Source organism: Lepus europaeus, chromosome 22 (genome assembly GCF_033115175.1).
Source record: "Lepus europaeus isolate LE1 chromosome 22, mLepTim1.pri, whole genome shotgun sequence".
Classification (NCBI taxonomy): domain Eukaryota; kingdom Metazoa; phylum Chordata; class Mammalia; order Lagomorpha; family Leporidae; genus Lepus; species Lepus europaeus.
The window spans coordinates 24,353,350-24,368,433 of record NC_084848.1 but is presented as its reverse complement, the minus strand read 5'-3'; the positions used below and the strand labels follow the sequence as shown (position 1 = coordinate 24,368,433).

Here is a 15,084-nt window from a genome sequence, read left to right as displayed (position 1 = left end):
GAGGTGGTCAAAACACATGACCAAGGTCAAGTCTGTGGGATCAAGGCAAATGTGGCTCCAAGGTCTCACCTACTTCTCCAGAGTCCCCTTTTTCACTCAAACTTTGACCTAGTAACTCCAGTATCTTGTCAGCTTTTTTATGCTTTTAAGAAGAAAGTTTTTATGTAATCTTGGCATTATCTGGGAGAACATTAATTAAATAAACCAACTTGCCATACAAACTAACTCTGACATCTTTCTAAAGGCAGTCACTTACTAAGCTTTGGGCGGGGTGGGTACTGAGGCACAGTGGGTTAAGCCACCACTTGAGAGGCCTGCATCCCATATCAGAGCACCAATTCAAGTCCTAGCTGCTCTGCTATGATCCAGCTCCCTGCTGAGGTGCCTAAGAAGCAAGCAGATGATGTACTTGGGCCCCTGTCACTGATGTGGGAGACCCTGATGGGAGTTCCTGGCTCCTGGCTTTAGCCTGACTCAGTGAACCAATGGCTGGAAGATTTCTCTCTTTCTCTCTTTCTCTCTCTCTCTCTCTCTGTCACTCTGCCTTTCAAAATAAATCAATAAATATTTTAATGTATTTATTTACTCATACTTTTTTTGCTCTAAAAGAAAAAGAAACTGAAAAGTATTTTCAAAGTTCAAAGCCCCACAAAGCCGAAATAAACAGGCGAAGGCTGGCCTGCTTGGTTCACCCCCCTCACACCACGGCTCCCTCACTCTATGCAGAAGCTTTATTCCGTTTACTAGCGCCTCATCCAAACTTGGCTTCTGTTTACTTCTTAAAAGAACTCCCTGCTTTTGGTGTCCATAACACTCCTTTACCCAAACAGGAAGTCAACGTACTGTTTGTGTTCTAGCCGAATGATGTCTCCATGTCTCACAAACTCCACTGGGAACGAAGGGTCGAGGGGATCTGCCAAGAAAAAACAGCACTGGTATCCAGAATCACTTGCTCACAAGGCCAGTATCAAGTGAGAGCCGACTGGTAAGCAGGGTCAGTGCGGCAGGGTTCTGTGCTACTGGTACTACCCAGGCTTGGTGCTATGGGACCACAGAGGATAAGACGAGGGCTTCCCAGAGATAACGCTTGAAAAAGAGGAGCATTTTGTCAGGTGAACAACAGGGACAAGGCAGTGAGATAGCAAAGAACAAACACATGTGACCAATGGAAATGGGTTTCATCCGGTCAGGGTGGATCGGCAGAAGGGGAGCGAGAACAGAAGATGCAGGAGTCAGTGCAAGCCCGGCTGGCAAATGTGGCCTTTGTTTGACAGGCACTGAAGCCCCCACTGGACCTTAAGCAGGGAAGCTAAAGAGTCAGATTTCCTTGTTAGTAGTAATAGTAGAGGCTTCCAAAAATTAATCATGCAAATGACTGCTCAGCTCTCTTCAAAATCAAATGCTAAATCCTGCACCCTTTTCTAGTGATTATCTTTTCTCTGATGACATACTTGTCAGGAAATGATGAAAGAAAGAAACTAGTGCATCCTCTGGAAGGTGAGGGGATGGAAAAGGGGCTGGCAGTCACCAAAACAACCCAGAACACATCCTTGCAAATGTCTGCACCAAACAGCGAGGCACCCATACTCTACAAACAGATCAAGGTCAAGGACAAATCTGCCAGTGCAAATCACTGGCTCTCCAAAGAACTGGATAGCTCAGCTGCACACATGCCCGTCACCAGGCTGCCTTTTAAGGTCTCTTTCAAGAGTAATGAGCAGGATGCCAAATAAAGTAAGTCAACAGGAGGACATTTTAGTTTATGTGGATTTGGTGGGCAGGGGCCATGAAGAACACAAACACCTTAGCCTATAAAGTTCCAACAAAATCCTTAGTCACTTGGGTGAAATGCAGCCATCTTAACTTAGAACAGAAAACAGCCAGGGATGTTCAAAGACTTGCTCATGGTCACTTAGAAGGAAAACTAGTCTTCCCTAACTCCTCACTGTGATGGACAACTTCCACTGGCCTGTTACTGATGTCACAAGGGCAGTAAGACAGATCCTGCCCAATGGTGTAAAAGGTTGTATTACTGAAGAACAGGACGCAAAGACAACGCTGTGTATGTCATGTTCATAGCCCAGAAGTGGCAGTAAGGAGGTGAGGGGAGGAACGAGGGGGGTGGGTTCAGAACAGCGGCTCTCCACTTCTCCGTGAAGGCTCAGGAGAAGACTCTGGACAGGCCACGGCAGAGCTGTTTGCTGAGGAGTCACAGGGAAGGCCTGTGACACAGGACAGGAGTGGTGATGCTGGGCTCAGAGGTGAGAGAAGACGCCCTCTGCAGCAGGAGGCACAGCCCACACATAGCTCTGAGCAAAGAGGAAGCCCTGGCTGAGACCTGGCTGTAGCTCTTGCCCTAGCACCCAGAGAGCCTGACCGTGTGCTTCAGCGCTCCTCTGCCCAGACTAGACAGAGGCAGACCAGCTGCAGAACAACATCGAGTGACGTTCCAGTCACAGCCCTCAGATCTCCAGCTGACTGACGTGTCCAGGGCTGAGCAAGGGGTAGCCTACTCCGTCATCAGGGCCATATGCTGGCATCTGCAAGGCATGGTGTCCTCCACATTACAAGTGACCTTAGTTGTGCCTACTGCTGGCATGCCAGGTGACCTGGATTCGGTCTGAGCCACGCCCTGCTCTCTGGCTTCAAAAGGACAGATATAAAAGTTATATCGTATCTGTTTTTGCTCACTGCTTGTTCCCTATGCCCACAGTAGCTCCAGGAACATAGCAGATGCTCAAGAAATAATTCTTGGCCAGCGACGCAGCTCAATAGTCTAATCCTCCACCTGCGGCACCGGCACCCAGGGTTCTAGTCCCGGTCGGAGCGCCGGATTCTGTCCCGGTTGCTTCTCTTCCAGTCCAACTCACTGCTGTGGCCTGGGAAGGCAGTGGAGGATGGCCCAAGTGCTTGGACCCTGCACCCGCATGGAAGACCAGGAGAAGCACCTGGCTCCTGGCTTCAGATCAGCGTGGTGCGCCGGCCGCAGCGGCCATTGTGGGGTGAACCAACGGAAAAGGAAGACCTTTCTCTCTGTCTCTCTCTCTCACTGTCCACTCTGCCTGTCAAATAAATAAATAAATAAATAATTCTTGAAAGGAGAAGCGAGATCAGTAGAGATGTTGTGGAAGATGGCCAGGGAAGCCCACTCAGGGTCCCTCTTTTGGAGGCAGGAGAAACAGCACAAGGGCGTCAGTCCCTGACCACATTACCTGAGTCTGTGTTATGCTTCTTGATGATCCACAGGTTGTTGTAGTCCTTGTGCAAATAGGTGGTGACCTGGGTCAGGGGTGGGGAGAACACAGTCACTAGCGGCACAGCTGGCCAGGGACAATCCACAGCAAACCAACAGCGCTTCAGCCTCTTTCGGGATCCCCAGGCTCCAGCCCGAGGACCGAGAAGCAGTGTTGCCCGAGGCGGGCTCATGAGGAGCAAAGAGATGTGAGACTCTCTTTCCTTCTGCACTCAGATGCCTCGCTCTGCAAGCCTTTCTAATCTGTCTCTTTGTATCTTTCTGCACCTTGTCTTTAAAGTCCCAGCCCTCCAGAGGGAAGAACCATAACCCCCTGTGTAATAGTCTCTAGCACCAGAAGAGGATTTAGTGTCATCCTAAAAAGTAATTAAGACTGTGCCTCAAACTTTCTAAATGAAGAAGTCATGTTATTGTATTTCCCATCACAAGGCCACGTGAAACTACGAAGTTCCACAGGTATCTCGTCCTAGAGTCTAACTGACATTTTGTATGCACTGATTTGAAAGCTTTATGTGCATGTGTGCTTCAATTAACCTAACTGCAAAAATCATGAACGTCATGTGTGTCTATTAAGAGGGAGACAGTTACGGCGGCCCGCCCACGGTACAGAATATCCCTCAACCACAGAAAGCATCTCAGAGCATTTTGTGGCAGCATGAGATGCAGATGCTGGCAATGCCACCATCATCACCAGGCACTCCCTAAGCACTGGGCAAGCCTTGCCTCAATTACAACTACACTTTAAGCTGCAGGGGCTATGGTTATTCCCACTCTGCGCACTAGGAAACGGAAGTGAAGTAGTTTGGTCAATGTTACCCAGTTTGAAGTTGCAGAGACAGGATTCAAACCAGGGCAGCTAATTCCAACGTTCCCAGTAGTCAACATTCCAGAGACTACAGAGGAAGGTACTTCAAAAAACTCATGAAAAATGGAGTTAAAAGATAGCAAGTGTTTTTCATGAATTCTTCAAAAGTCCCTCACATATATAATTGTGCCAATTATGTAAACAAGAAAGAAACAGTGGGAAAATAAGCATTTATCTTACAATACGAATTTATATTTTAACCTCAAATGGATAGAACGTGGCTAATTTACTTGCAAAAGGATTTGGAAATAGCATGTAGAAGAAAAAGCATTTTGCATGTATGACTATTATGGCTGCTTTGAGCAGCTTTTGCTTTGTTTCTCAGAAAAAAAATTTCTGATAATGGTATCAAGAATAACAAGAAGCTGAAAAAGTTTTTATGGTCATAAGGAAAAGAAAATTAAATCTACATTCCTGAAAAAAAGCAAGATGGAGTCTTTGCGATCTGGATTTGTGCAAGGCTGGCACAGCTGGGTGGTGCTTGTGCCTGTGCTCTGTGTCTGTGCGTGGGGAGAAAGTGTCTTGTTTGTTCGCTTTTACAAAAGACATTATTATTAAAATACCTATAAGAAGAATGATTTCTTTCTTCTTGAGTTTAGTCTGTGGCCCCTTTTTCTCAGAAATGTTCATTTTCACAGTGGAGCTTTTTTATAACAAGAGGTTTTCCAGGGACATGGGTATCCAATTATAGCAGAATGTCATACATCAAAATATACATACTCACCTTCTGGGATTATGCATAAATTTTGTTTCCTTTTATATACTCTTCCATGTTTTCCAATTGTATCTTATAAATGTTATGCCTTAAAAACAGTTTACAATCAAGACATTGAACCGTGGGGCAGGGAAGGCCACAAGAGGTTATTTAGCACAACGCCCTCTCTAGAGATGAGGAACCAAGTGGAGAAAGGCTGAGTGACTCAGTAAAGCCAAAGACAGACGCTTTTGTCGCGACTCGACGCACTTCACAGACCAGCACCGTGGAGTCAAACCTCCACATCCGGACTCTAAGTGCGTAACCCCAGCTTAACACCGGGGCCCTTCAGAAGGTGCCCCTTCTCCCCCTTTGTACAGTGCAGAAGCTCCTGGCCACCAAATCTGTACCTTGAAAATCTTCCAGGAGACCCCTGCAGCAAGGGCTCACCATGGAACAGCTAGCTGCGGTTTCTGTCCTGGCTGCACAGGACAACTACTCGGAGAGCTTTAAATCAAAACAAAAATGCAGCCGGCGCCGTGGCTCAACAGGCTAATCCTCCGCCTTGCGGCGCCGGCACACCGGGTTCTAGTCCCGGTCGGGGCACCGATCCTGTCCCGGTTGCCCCTCTTCCAGGCCAGCTCTCTGCTGTGGCCAGGGAGTGCAGTGGAGGATGGCCCAAGTCCTTGGGTCCTGCACCCCATGGGAGACCAGGAGAAGCACCTGGCTCCTGCCATCAGAACAGCGCGGTGCGCCGGCCGCAGCGCGCTACCGCGGCGGCCATTGGAGGGTGAACCAACGGCAAAAGGAAGACCTTTCTCTCTGTCTCTCTCTCTCACTGTCCACTCTGCCTGTCAAAAAAAAAACAAAACAAAACAAAACAAAACAAAAAACAAAAATGCAGAGTGCCTGGGCCCCAGCCTAGGTCAACTGAATTCGAATCCCTGCTGTGCAGCTGAGGTGCCGGGACTCTGGAAAAGCCCTCCAGCTGATTTTACAGTATGACCAGGGCTGAGAACCACTGCACCAGAGCTAAGGGAGACTCAAGCATGAGAAACAAATATTAAAACCCAATACCTTGAGCAGGCGCTACGGCTCACCAGGCTAATTCTCTGCCTGTGGCACCAGCACCCTGGGTTCTAGTCCCGGTAGGAGAGCCGGATTCTGTCCCGGTTGCTCCTTTTCCGGTCCAGCTCTCTGATGTGGCCCAGGAAGGCAGTGGAGGATGGCCCAAGTGCCTGGGCCCTGCACCCGCATGGGAGACCAGGAGGAAGCACCTGGCTCCTGCTTCGGATTGGTGCAGTGCGCTGGCCGCAGTGCGCCAGCTGTAGCGGCCATTTGGGGGATGAACCAATGGAAGGAAGACTTTTCTCTCTGTCTCTCTCTCTCTCATTGTCTAACTCTGCCTGTTTAAAAAAAAAACAATACCTCAGGTCAATACTTTAGTAGCAAAAAAGGAAATAAGTGTTGTGAGAAGCAAAATTTTTGGCAAAATGAAGAATGGTCACTTTGCAAGAAGAGAAACTTCACTTTTAAGCTTCTCAAAAAACAGTCTGCATATCCTGAAATGCATCAGGCACCAGGCCCTACATGACACCCGGGAAGAAGTGTCTCTTAAAGCAATTCCCACCTCCATCCCCGTGGTCTTGGCCTGTTTATCATCCTTATTCATGGTTACTACCTCCTAACCTGTCCCTGGCAACCTATCACATTCTCATTGGAGTTTTCTTTTCTTCTTTTTTTTTTTTTAATATTTATTTATTTATTTGAAAGGCAGAGGGTTACAGAGAGGCAGAGACACAGAGAGAGAGAGAGAGAGAGAGAGAGAAGTCTTCCATCCGCTGGTCTACTCCCCAAATGGCTGCAATGGCCAGAGCTGGGTCGATCCGAAGCCAGGAGCCTGGAGCTTCTTCTGGGTCTCCCATATGGGTGCAAAGACCCAAGAACTTGGGCCATCTTCCACTGTTTTTTCCCAGGCCATAGCAGAGAGCAGGGTCAGAAGTGGGGCAGCCAGGACTTGAACCAGCTCCCACATAGGACGCTGACACAGTAGGTAGCGGCTTTACCTGCTACACCACAGTGCCGGCCCTTGTAGTGTCTTTCTAAACTAGATTTCTAATCACATCTTGTCACCATTTAATAACTTTCATTGTCTCCCCAGTGTGTGTGGATCAAAGTCAAATCTACTGTGATATGGAAAGCCTCTCCCAGAGCTGGCCCTACTAACCTCTCCAAAATCCTGCTTCTCCCTCTCAGGCCCCACCCCCTACAGCCCCGACTACCACTCATTAACTTGGATAAGGCGTCCATCACTGAGTGTTCACGAACTCAATGATACTTGCAGCTAAGCCTCATAGGTGCACTTCACATATATTTTTCTCCTTTAATCCTTACGACAACCCTAGGATGGACAGAAGTACTGGTTATCTTCCCCCAATTAAAAGATGAAGATACTAAAGCAGGGAAAGGTTAAGGAACTGGTCCATGGGGCCGGAGCTGAAGCACAGGAGGTTAATACCCTGGCCTGTGGCGCCAGCATCCCATAAGGACACCAGTTCAAGACTCAGCTGCTCCTCTTCCAATCCAGCTCTCTGCTATGGCCTGAGAAAGTAGTGGAAGATGGCCCAAGTCCTTGGGCCCCTGCACCTGCATGGGAGACCTGGAAGAAGCTCCTGGTTCCTGGCTTCGGATCAGCATAGCTAGAGCCATTGTGGCCAACTGGGGAGTGAATCATCAGATGGAAGACCTCTCGACCTCTCTCTCTCTATCTCTCTCTGCCTCTCCTCTCTCTCTGTAACTCTTTCAAATAAATAAATAAATCTTTAAAAAAGAAAAAAAAAGAAACTGGTCCAGGTATATTCCCTACAGAACCTAGATTCAAACCCTGATTTGGGTTCCTGGATCTGTGTTCACCACTACTACATTTCACTCTTCACCAACTCCGTGCCAGGCACTTTCCTGGGCACACCAGCCTTCTAGGAAGTGGCGATCAAGTAGCTAGGAGACTAGAGGAAGGAAGTCTCAGAGTTCACTATGCAAAGGGTTACAACAGAAGCATCCAGACAGCACTGAGAAAGCCTCTCGTAAGAGGGCCGGCTGACCCAGCACCAGGAAGGGGTGGGTCATAGTGTTTAGAGAACATCCAAGCTGAAGCATAAAGAAGCTGGGGTTAGCCAGAGGAAAGAACATAGTGCAGGAGTGGAAAGAATGCTCAAGCAGGGGAAGCAGTGGGAGCCAAGGACAGGAAACAGGACAGGGAATGGTGGCTTCAGTCACGGCAAACAGTGCAGAGCCAAACAGGCTCACCAACCTGCTGCTGGCGAGCGCCGACACCCTCGGGGTAGAGGTGCGGGTGGGAGTGCAGGTAGCCGATAGCCATCCTCAGGTTCTTCACGGTGATCACAGAGCCGTAGGCCAGGTCTAGGAGGAAGGGCGGCAGCAGGGTTGAGCAGCGCAATGCCAGCTCCCTCCTGCCTGGGAGGGGCCTCCGAAGCCACAGGACTCACTGAGCCTCTGAGAGAGTCCCTTGGGCCCAGCACCGCCTCTAGCAGGAGGCACACTCCAACAGAGCCACTTCAAGAGAGGGACCACCACTGGAGCTCACGCCCACCCACCCCTCCCCTCCCCGCAAGAACTTCAGAAGATGCTGGATCTCAACACCATCATTATCAAAGCGCACTCTGTGACACAGTCAGGTGCCACTTAACTACAAGGAGGGCAGGTTTTGAGAAATGAAGTGATAGCCAATTGCGTCCTTGTGCAAACATCCTGAAGCACACTTAAACTGAGGCTCCTGGGCAGGTCATCTCCCTACAGCACAACCTTCCTGGCCTCCTGCCTGCCCAAAGGCCTCCACAGGAATCCACTACCTGCTGAATGAATTCCTCATCTCAACATGTCCAGCCCTCATCATCTGGACCCAATCTTCCTATCTCTCCAGTACCTTTCTGCACACACCCTACGCCGGCCTGTCCTGGGCTTTGATCGTGCCATCCCTCTGCCTCATTATGCCCTCTCCATCTGCTGAAATCCACTCATCATTGCTGGCCCCAACTGCAGAGCAGCCCATCCATGCACTCTGATCTCCAGCTGCCCCACAGCAGTGACCTGTTGCACCCTCAGCCCCCGAGCTCTGTGTGCCCTCTGTATGGACGTAACACACAGGTCATGTTGTGTGGTGACCCTCTCCCCCAGACTCTAGCTCTGCGGGGTGAACATCGGCTCAGTTACCACCTGTGAATACATGAATGGATATCAGTCTCAGAATACTGTGTGGAAGCTGGCCACTGGCCAGATCCCCCTGACTGGCCTTTCTACCAGCACTGGCTTCGAAAGCCACAAAGAAGTGATTCTTTAGGCTCAAAGAGCTCACTGCCCAGGATGACTTCTTCCGCAAAGTCTTGATTCACTCTTTTGAGTTTTCCTGCCAGATCTAACTGGGTCATCTTCCTACTTTGCCATCTATAGGCTAAAATAACTCAAGGGATCACACTCTTCTTTTCCAATTCAACTCCCAAGCAACCCCTCTACCCTCGACCTCTGTGAAGAGCCAGAGACACTCACGTTCGGGGATGGAAGCATTGTGCAGGTTATTCCCTGAAAGCCGGGCCTGGAAGGCAGAACTGAAGAAACCATCACCAGGACCACTGTGAGGGAAGAGGGGGCAGAAGACAGTCAAGTTAGTGGAGCAAAAACTATGATTTCTCTGGAGCCCTGGGAGAACTCAGCTCAGTTCATCAGAAAGTAGAATCAGAGTGGCAGTGAAGTATCACAAGACAGCCTTGGGCAATGGAGTCAGAGAAAGGGGGGTCCAAATCCCAACTTGGCTACTTACTAGCAGAGTGACTTGGGCAACATATCCAGCACTGTTTAGCCTCAGCCCTCAATGATTACTCAGAAATGGCTACGGCTAAATGAGATCATGGGTACAAAACATTGCACACAACTCCTGACATCTGGGAGCTACTCCTGAAATGGGAGCTCTGACTGCTGGGGTGATGGTTACCACCCCACTCCCACAGTATACCCTTAGGGATGCCCACCCTTGCAAAGCATGAGGGACTTTGTTTAGGGAGAAGAGGTGTTTGGCTATTAGAAAATTCTCCTCTTCCCTCTGGTCAGACTGCTGGCCTCTCTAAGCCCTTGGAATACCCAGGGATAGAACACAGTAGGCAAGAAAGAGGAAAAAAGCCCAGGCCCCTTCCTATCATCCCGACCCCAGACCCAGGGAATCACATGGCCATGCATGGAGTTAGGGGCCAAAGAGAGACCAGAAGGGAGACTCTGGAAAGGCTCCGGCTGTACCTTTTATTCAACACTGTGATGTGCACAGCAAATATGGCCGTGTAGAGAGCCAGAGGCAGCACTATGAGGCACAGGATGCGAGCAGTCAGGTGTTTCCCCACCGTCATCTGCAAACAGAGGCCAGTGCGTGGTGTTGGGGGCATGGGGCCTCATTATTCCTCATACCTTATATGGCATGTACCTTTTTAAGTAGATGTCATAATCATAAAAAAAAAAAAAAAAAAAAAACTGGCCAACAAGGAAGAAGAATATGTGGAAACCCTCAACGTCTCTCTAACACCCACCACTCTGGGGGTACACGTGGCCAAACTGCGCTCAGAGCCCTGCGCTGCCTGCCTCTGCAGGGCCACTGCTCACCAGTCCCCTCCACACTCCAGCCCCACTGACTTCCCTGCGTTTCCCAATGCTCCCTGCCCCGGAACAGCCCACGTGGCTAACTGTTTCTTTTCTTTGCTTCTGGCCTCAGCTTCCTGCCAGGCCTTCCTGCACTGCTACCCTCCTCCCTGCTCTCACAGCACTTGCTAGCTGGGCTGTAACTGCCTGTTTGCTTCTCTCTTGCCAGTGACTCCAGGGGGAAGGAAGCAGGTGTTATTCATCTACATATTCCAAGCATCTCACACTCAGTGGGCAGTTTCTATACATTTTCTGGACGAATAAATAAATGTGTTGGGTGTTTGGTTCAGAGGTGGTGGAAGAACACCAGAACCAAGCAGCTGAGGGCTGGAGCTGGCCCATCCTAAGTAGGAACCTGGCTCTCCCTCTTACCTACCCTGGGAAAGTTATCATCTGGCGGGGCCTCGATTCCTCACACGAGGGATAAATCAGAGGATGAAGGTGTGGCATGTCACACAGTGACTGGCACAGTACCAGCCCTTAATAAATAATATCATAACAACCCTGACAGGCCTTACACTGCTCCCCAGATACGGAGACAGTGTTTAGGAAAAGACAAGTGTGCTGAGAAGGTCACCCCACCCATTCTACCTACGGCTCCCACCAGTCATGGTTGCCACAGATTTGGCCTGACTGGGCAGTTGGCAGAAAATGTAAAAGGCATTACAGAGACAAATGCCAAGAGTAATGCAAGGATGCTGGTCCAGCCTCTCTAGGGCCCAGAATGCACTGCTGCACTAGCCAAGGCAGAGGCAGGAAAGGCCACTGGTTCCTGCTGAGAAATAACAGGAAGGAAAGATATTTCTATGAGCACTTGGGTTCTCACCAGTGAAATACTGAGGTCTCCAAACAGGTGCCAAAGGTCTGCAATGGTGTTCAATCCCACTTGCAGGATGATAAAGAGGCCAACAAACTTGACACCTAACGCACCAGCGAGGCTGATGCCCGTCAGGCTGAGCCAGAACCACCAGGGGGCAGAGAAAGGCCTGAAAACCAACAAGACACAGAGTTCAATTTGGCAGCTGGAAGTCAACGTCACAGCAAGAGCAGCAGAGACTGGGCAGAGGTTCTCTGACTCAGAGAGGCTGTGCTGTGCCCTCTCCCGGGGGTCCTAGCCTCAGGGCACCGTGGCAGGGACCCAGGAGGATGTGACCTGTGAAACCCCTGAAATCGCAGGCACCTCACAGTCTGACAGCGAGTCAGGTGTTTTTCTGGCATAAAGGATCCACGGCCTTCCTGGCCAACTGCAGGACTTAAAGTAAATGGGCTCATTCGTCACTCATGGCCAACCAAGTAGAAGGAAAAGGAAAACCCACAGAGCTGGATTCACTCAGCCTTTGTATCTCCTTCGTATCACCTCTGCTCCTGCTGGAGTCGGCAGTTCTTGAGAGCTTACTATGAGCCAGGCATCATTCCAAGTGCTGTCCGCATATGTACTCACCATAACCCCATGAGGCAGATCCCATTATCATCCTTTCTACATGTGAGGAAATCAAGGTACAGAGAAGCTAAGATAGCAAGCAAGTAGGGGAACATGGCTCTAGCCCAGGGAGTCACTTCCAAGGTCCATGTTCCTCACTATTTTGCTGTGCTGTAGCACCTGGTACATTGTGCTGCAGTTTTCTGATTATCTGGTTGCCTCTCCTGCCAGAGTGAATTTTCTTTAACAGCCAAGGTCTATAGACCTCTGTACCTCTATCTCCTAGCATGGTACCTGGCACACAGTATGGATTCTAGAAAAGGCAGATCGATACAAGTCCATGTGGTAGGAGAAGAAGATCCAAAGCCAGAGCGGATGGTCCCCAGACCAGGTTTAATTAACATAATGCAGCTGGATGAGGTTGGCCAAGGGTGAAACTAAGTTGACTTCCAGAAAAGCCTTGGAGGTGCTAATTCTTGTGGTTTGAAGAGAATGAACCACTTCTTCTACTCTCTCAAAGGCCATTAAACTCTGCAGCTGCTACAGCTCCTGGCCCTCCCCTCCCAGAGATGGTGCTCTGACCTGTCAGCGCAGGAGTTGTACTTGACCATGCTCAGCATGGCAGCCATGATGAAGAACATCAGGATGGGGTCAAGGAGGATGTACTGGGACAGTGTAAGGCATCCTGTGTCTGAAAAACATGAGCTCAGAAAGCAGTCAAGAGGGGGACCCCCAAAGACCAAACACTCAAGCAGAAGACACAGTACCCCACCCTCCTACTCCCACGTGCTAAATGTGTATAAACATTTGTGCAGCCACAACTAGATGGACCACTGAGTCATCAGGGAGGCAGAAGGCCACAGCTTTGGGGTACACCAAAGCCCAATGACAGGGAAATGCCTCTATGCCCTCAACCCAAGAGAGGATCATGTCACTCAGAGCAGCTTTAAGATGGTCTTTTCCTGGGGCCAGCACTGTAGCATAGCAGGCAAAGCCACTGCCTACAGTGATGGCATCCCATACAGGCACCAGTTTGAGTCCAGGATGTTCTGCTGCCAATCCAGCTTCCTGCTAATACACCCGGGAAAGCAGCAGACAATGGTTCAAGTGCTTGGGCCCCTGCATCCACGTGGGAAACCTGGATGAAGCTCCTGGTTCCTAGTTTGAGCCTGACAAAGCCCCAGCTGTTCTGGCCATTTGGGGAATGAACCAGCAGTGGAAGACCTCTCTCCTTCCCTGTCTCTCTCTCCCTTCCTCCCTCCCTTCCTTTCAAATAAATAAATAAATCTTTTTTTAAAAAAAGATCGTCTTTTCCTCATTTCCATCATCAAAAAGGAAGTTCTGCCATCTCCCTTATATAGCCACAAACTACCTATACACATGAGAGAGACTATCACTTTATAAATGGTCTCTGTTGGAGGCCATTCTTCCAAACATGAACTAGGGTAATTTAAGCCCTCCAATATCTTCCCATGTCACTCGGACCACTACGTTCTTGTGACAGCTGCCAAGCAGGCCTTTTCAACCTCATCTGCCAACACCCTCCGCCGCACTCACTCACTCCACCCTCACCACAGCACCAAGCACCACAGCTACTGCACACGCTGCTCCCTCGTCCCTCAGCTCACTGTATGACTTGATCCTTCCCCTTACTCAGCCGCCTTCTCAGGGAGCTCTGCACTGCCTACCTACAATAGCACTGATCTCCCCTGCTCCACCCCTTACCCCTTGTTATCTTCTACACCGCATTTGCTGCTTGAGATGTTGCAGAGGAGACGATAATCTACTTGCTTCTTTGCCTGCCCCACTAGAGATAAGCCCTGTGAGAGCACAGTGGCTCAGGAGTGTACCCTCTGAGGCCAAGGAAAGCGGTAGTCACTGAGAAACAGTGATTGAGTGAAAATGAACTAATGAATAAGGGAATGAGTAACTGAAGAGAGAAATTAAAGATACAAGGGAAAAACCCCCAGTTCTCTACAAAGAGATCCCATAATTTTGCCAAATATCCATCAAAACAAAGCCGCCCATCTTTCATACAAGCCTGTACAATACCCACCTAAACTAGTGGGGACCTCTTGAAATGTTAAGCTCCATGAGGTCATAAACTCACTTCTCTAGCCGTGAAGAACAAGGTAAAATGTGATCAACTTCTTTAATGTTTATTTATTGATTTTCATCTACTTGAAAGGCAGAGCAGTAAAAATGGAGATAGGGAGGGAGGGAGGGAGAGATGGAGAAGAAGGGAGGGGGAGAAAAACAAAGGAGAGAGAAAGAGAGAGACAGATCTTCCATCCACTGGTTTACTTCCCAAATGCTCCCAAGAGCCAAACCTGAGCAAGGAGCCGGGAACTCAATCTGGATCTCCCACGTGGGTGGCAGGGGTCAAAGCACTTGAGCTATCACTACCCACTGCCTCCCAGGATGCATTAACAGGAAGCTAGATCAGAAGCGGAGCAGCTGGGACTTGAACCAGCACTCACACAGGATTCAGGTGTTGCTGGTGGCCTCTTAACTGGCTGTGCTACGACACTGGCCCCTGAACAGAATGGACTTTATCATCAACTCTCATTTACCTATAAGAGGATTATCCATGAGAATATGTTAGCTCCCAATGTGCTGTCCCCTGCCACCTAGATACTTCCGCGACACCTGCCTTTGAAATTTTTTAGGGAATATGCGCTAATCTAAACAATAATCTAAGAGAAGTTAAACTAAAATTGTAACTTCCTTCAAACACACAGCATGCACACACACAAATTTATATTATTATCCATTCCAAACTCAAATGTGGGTAACTCAGAGATAATCTATTCCCAAGGATTACCCGTGCTTACTGCCCCTTTCAATAACATAAAAGCTTGCTAAATTAAAGTATTTATATATGCGAGTGTCACTAGTGAATGTAATTTGTAATACATTTTATCCAATCTTGAAGCTAATTAAGAACTGGGCCCAGAGACAGGATCCCTGAATAGGTGGATTTTTAACGACAGTCACAGTGTGGCAACCCATTTCCCCAAAAACATAGTGCAAGACAGCTTACCAAAGGTGAGGAGGGCAGCAGTGAGCAGTGCTGCCGGCAGGGACCTGGACAGATCCAATACAGTGAGGTAGGCGAAGGGGACCAGCCAGGAACCGAGGAATGCACAGAACTA

General features: G+C 49.1%; 1 protein-coding gene across 5 annotated transcripts in view; it reads right to left on the bottom strand.

Moving 5' to 3' along the window:
- POMT2 (protein O-mannosyltransferase 2) overlaps positions 1–15,084 on the bottom strand; it is a 51,128-nt gene that overhangs the window by 13,780 nt on the left and 22,264 nt on the right. For 4 of the 5 annotated variants that reach the window (XM_062181621.1, XM_062181627.1, XM_062181625.1 and 1 more), the window contains 8 exons: positions 14,973–15,081; positions 12,512–12,620; positions 11,336–11,495; positions 10,117–10,223; positions 9,376–9,458; positions 8,123–8,232; positions 3,213–3,279; positions 844–913 (listed from right to left, as the gene is read on the bottom strand). In XM_062181621.1, coding sequence (XP_062037605.1) covers positions 844–913; positions 3,213–3,279; positions 8,123–8,232; positions 9,376–9,458; positions 10,117–10,223; positions 11,336–11,495; positions 12,512–12,620; positions 14,973–15,081 — 815 coding nt within the window. The remainder of the gene's footprint in view (positions 1–843; positions 914–3,212; positions 3,280–8,122; positions 8,233–9,375; positions 9,459–10,116; positions 10,224–11,335; positions 11,496–12,511; positions 12,621–14,972; positions 15,082–15,084) is intronic. The other variant, XM_062181622.1, reaches the window with a different exon arrangement.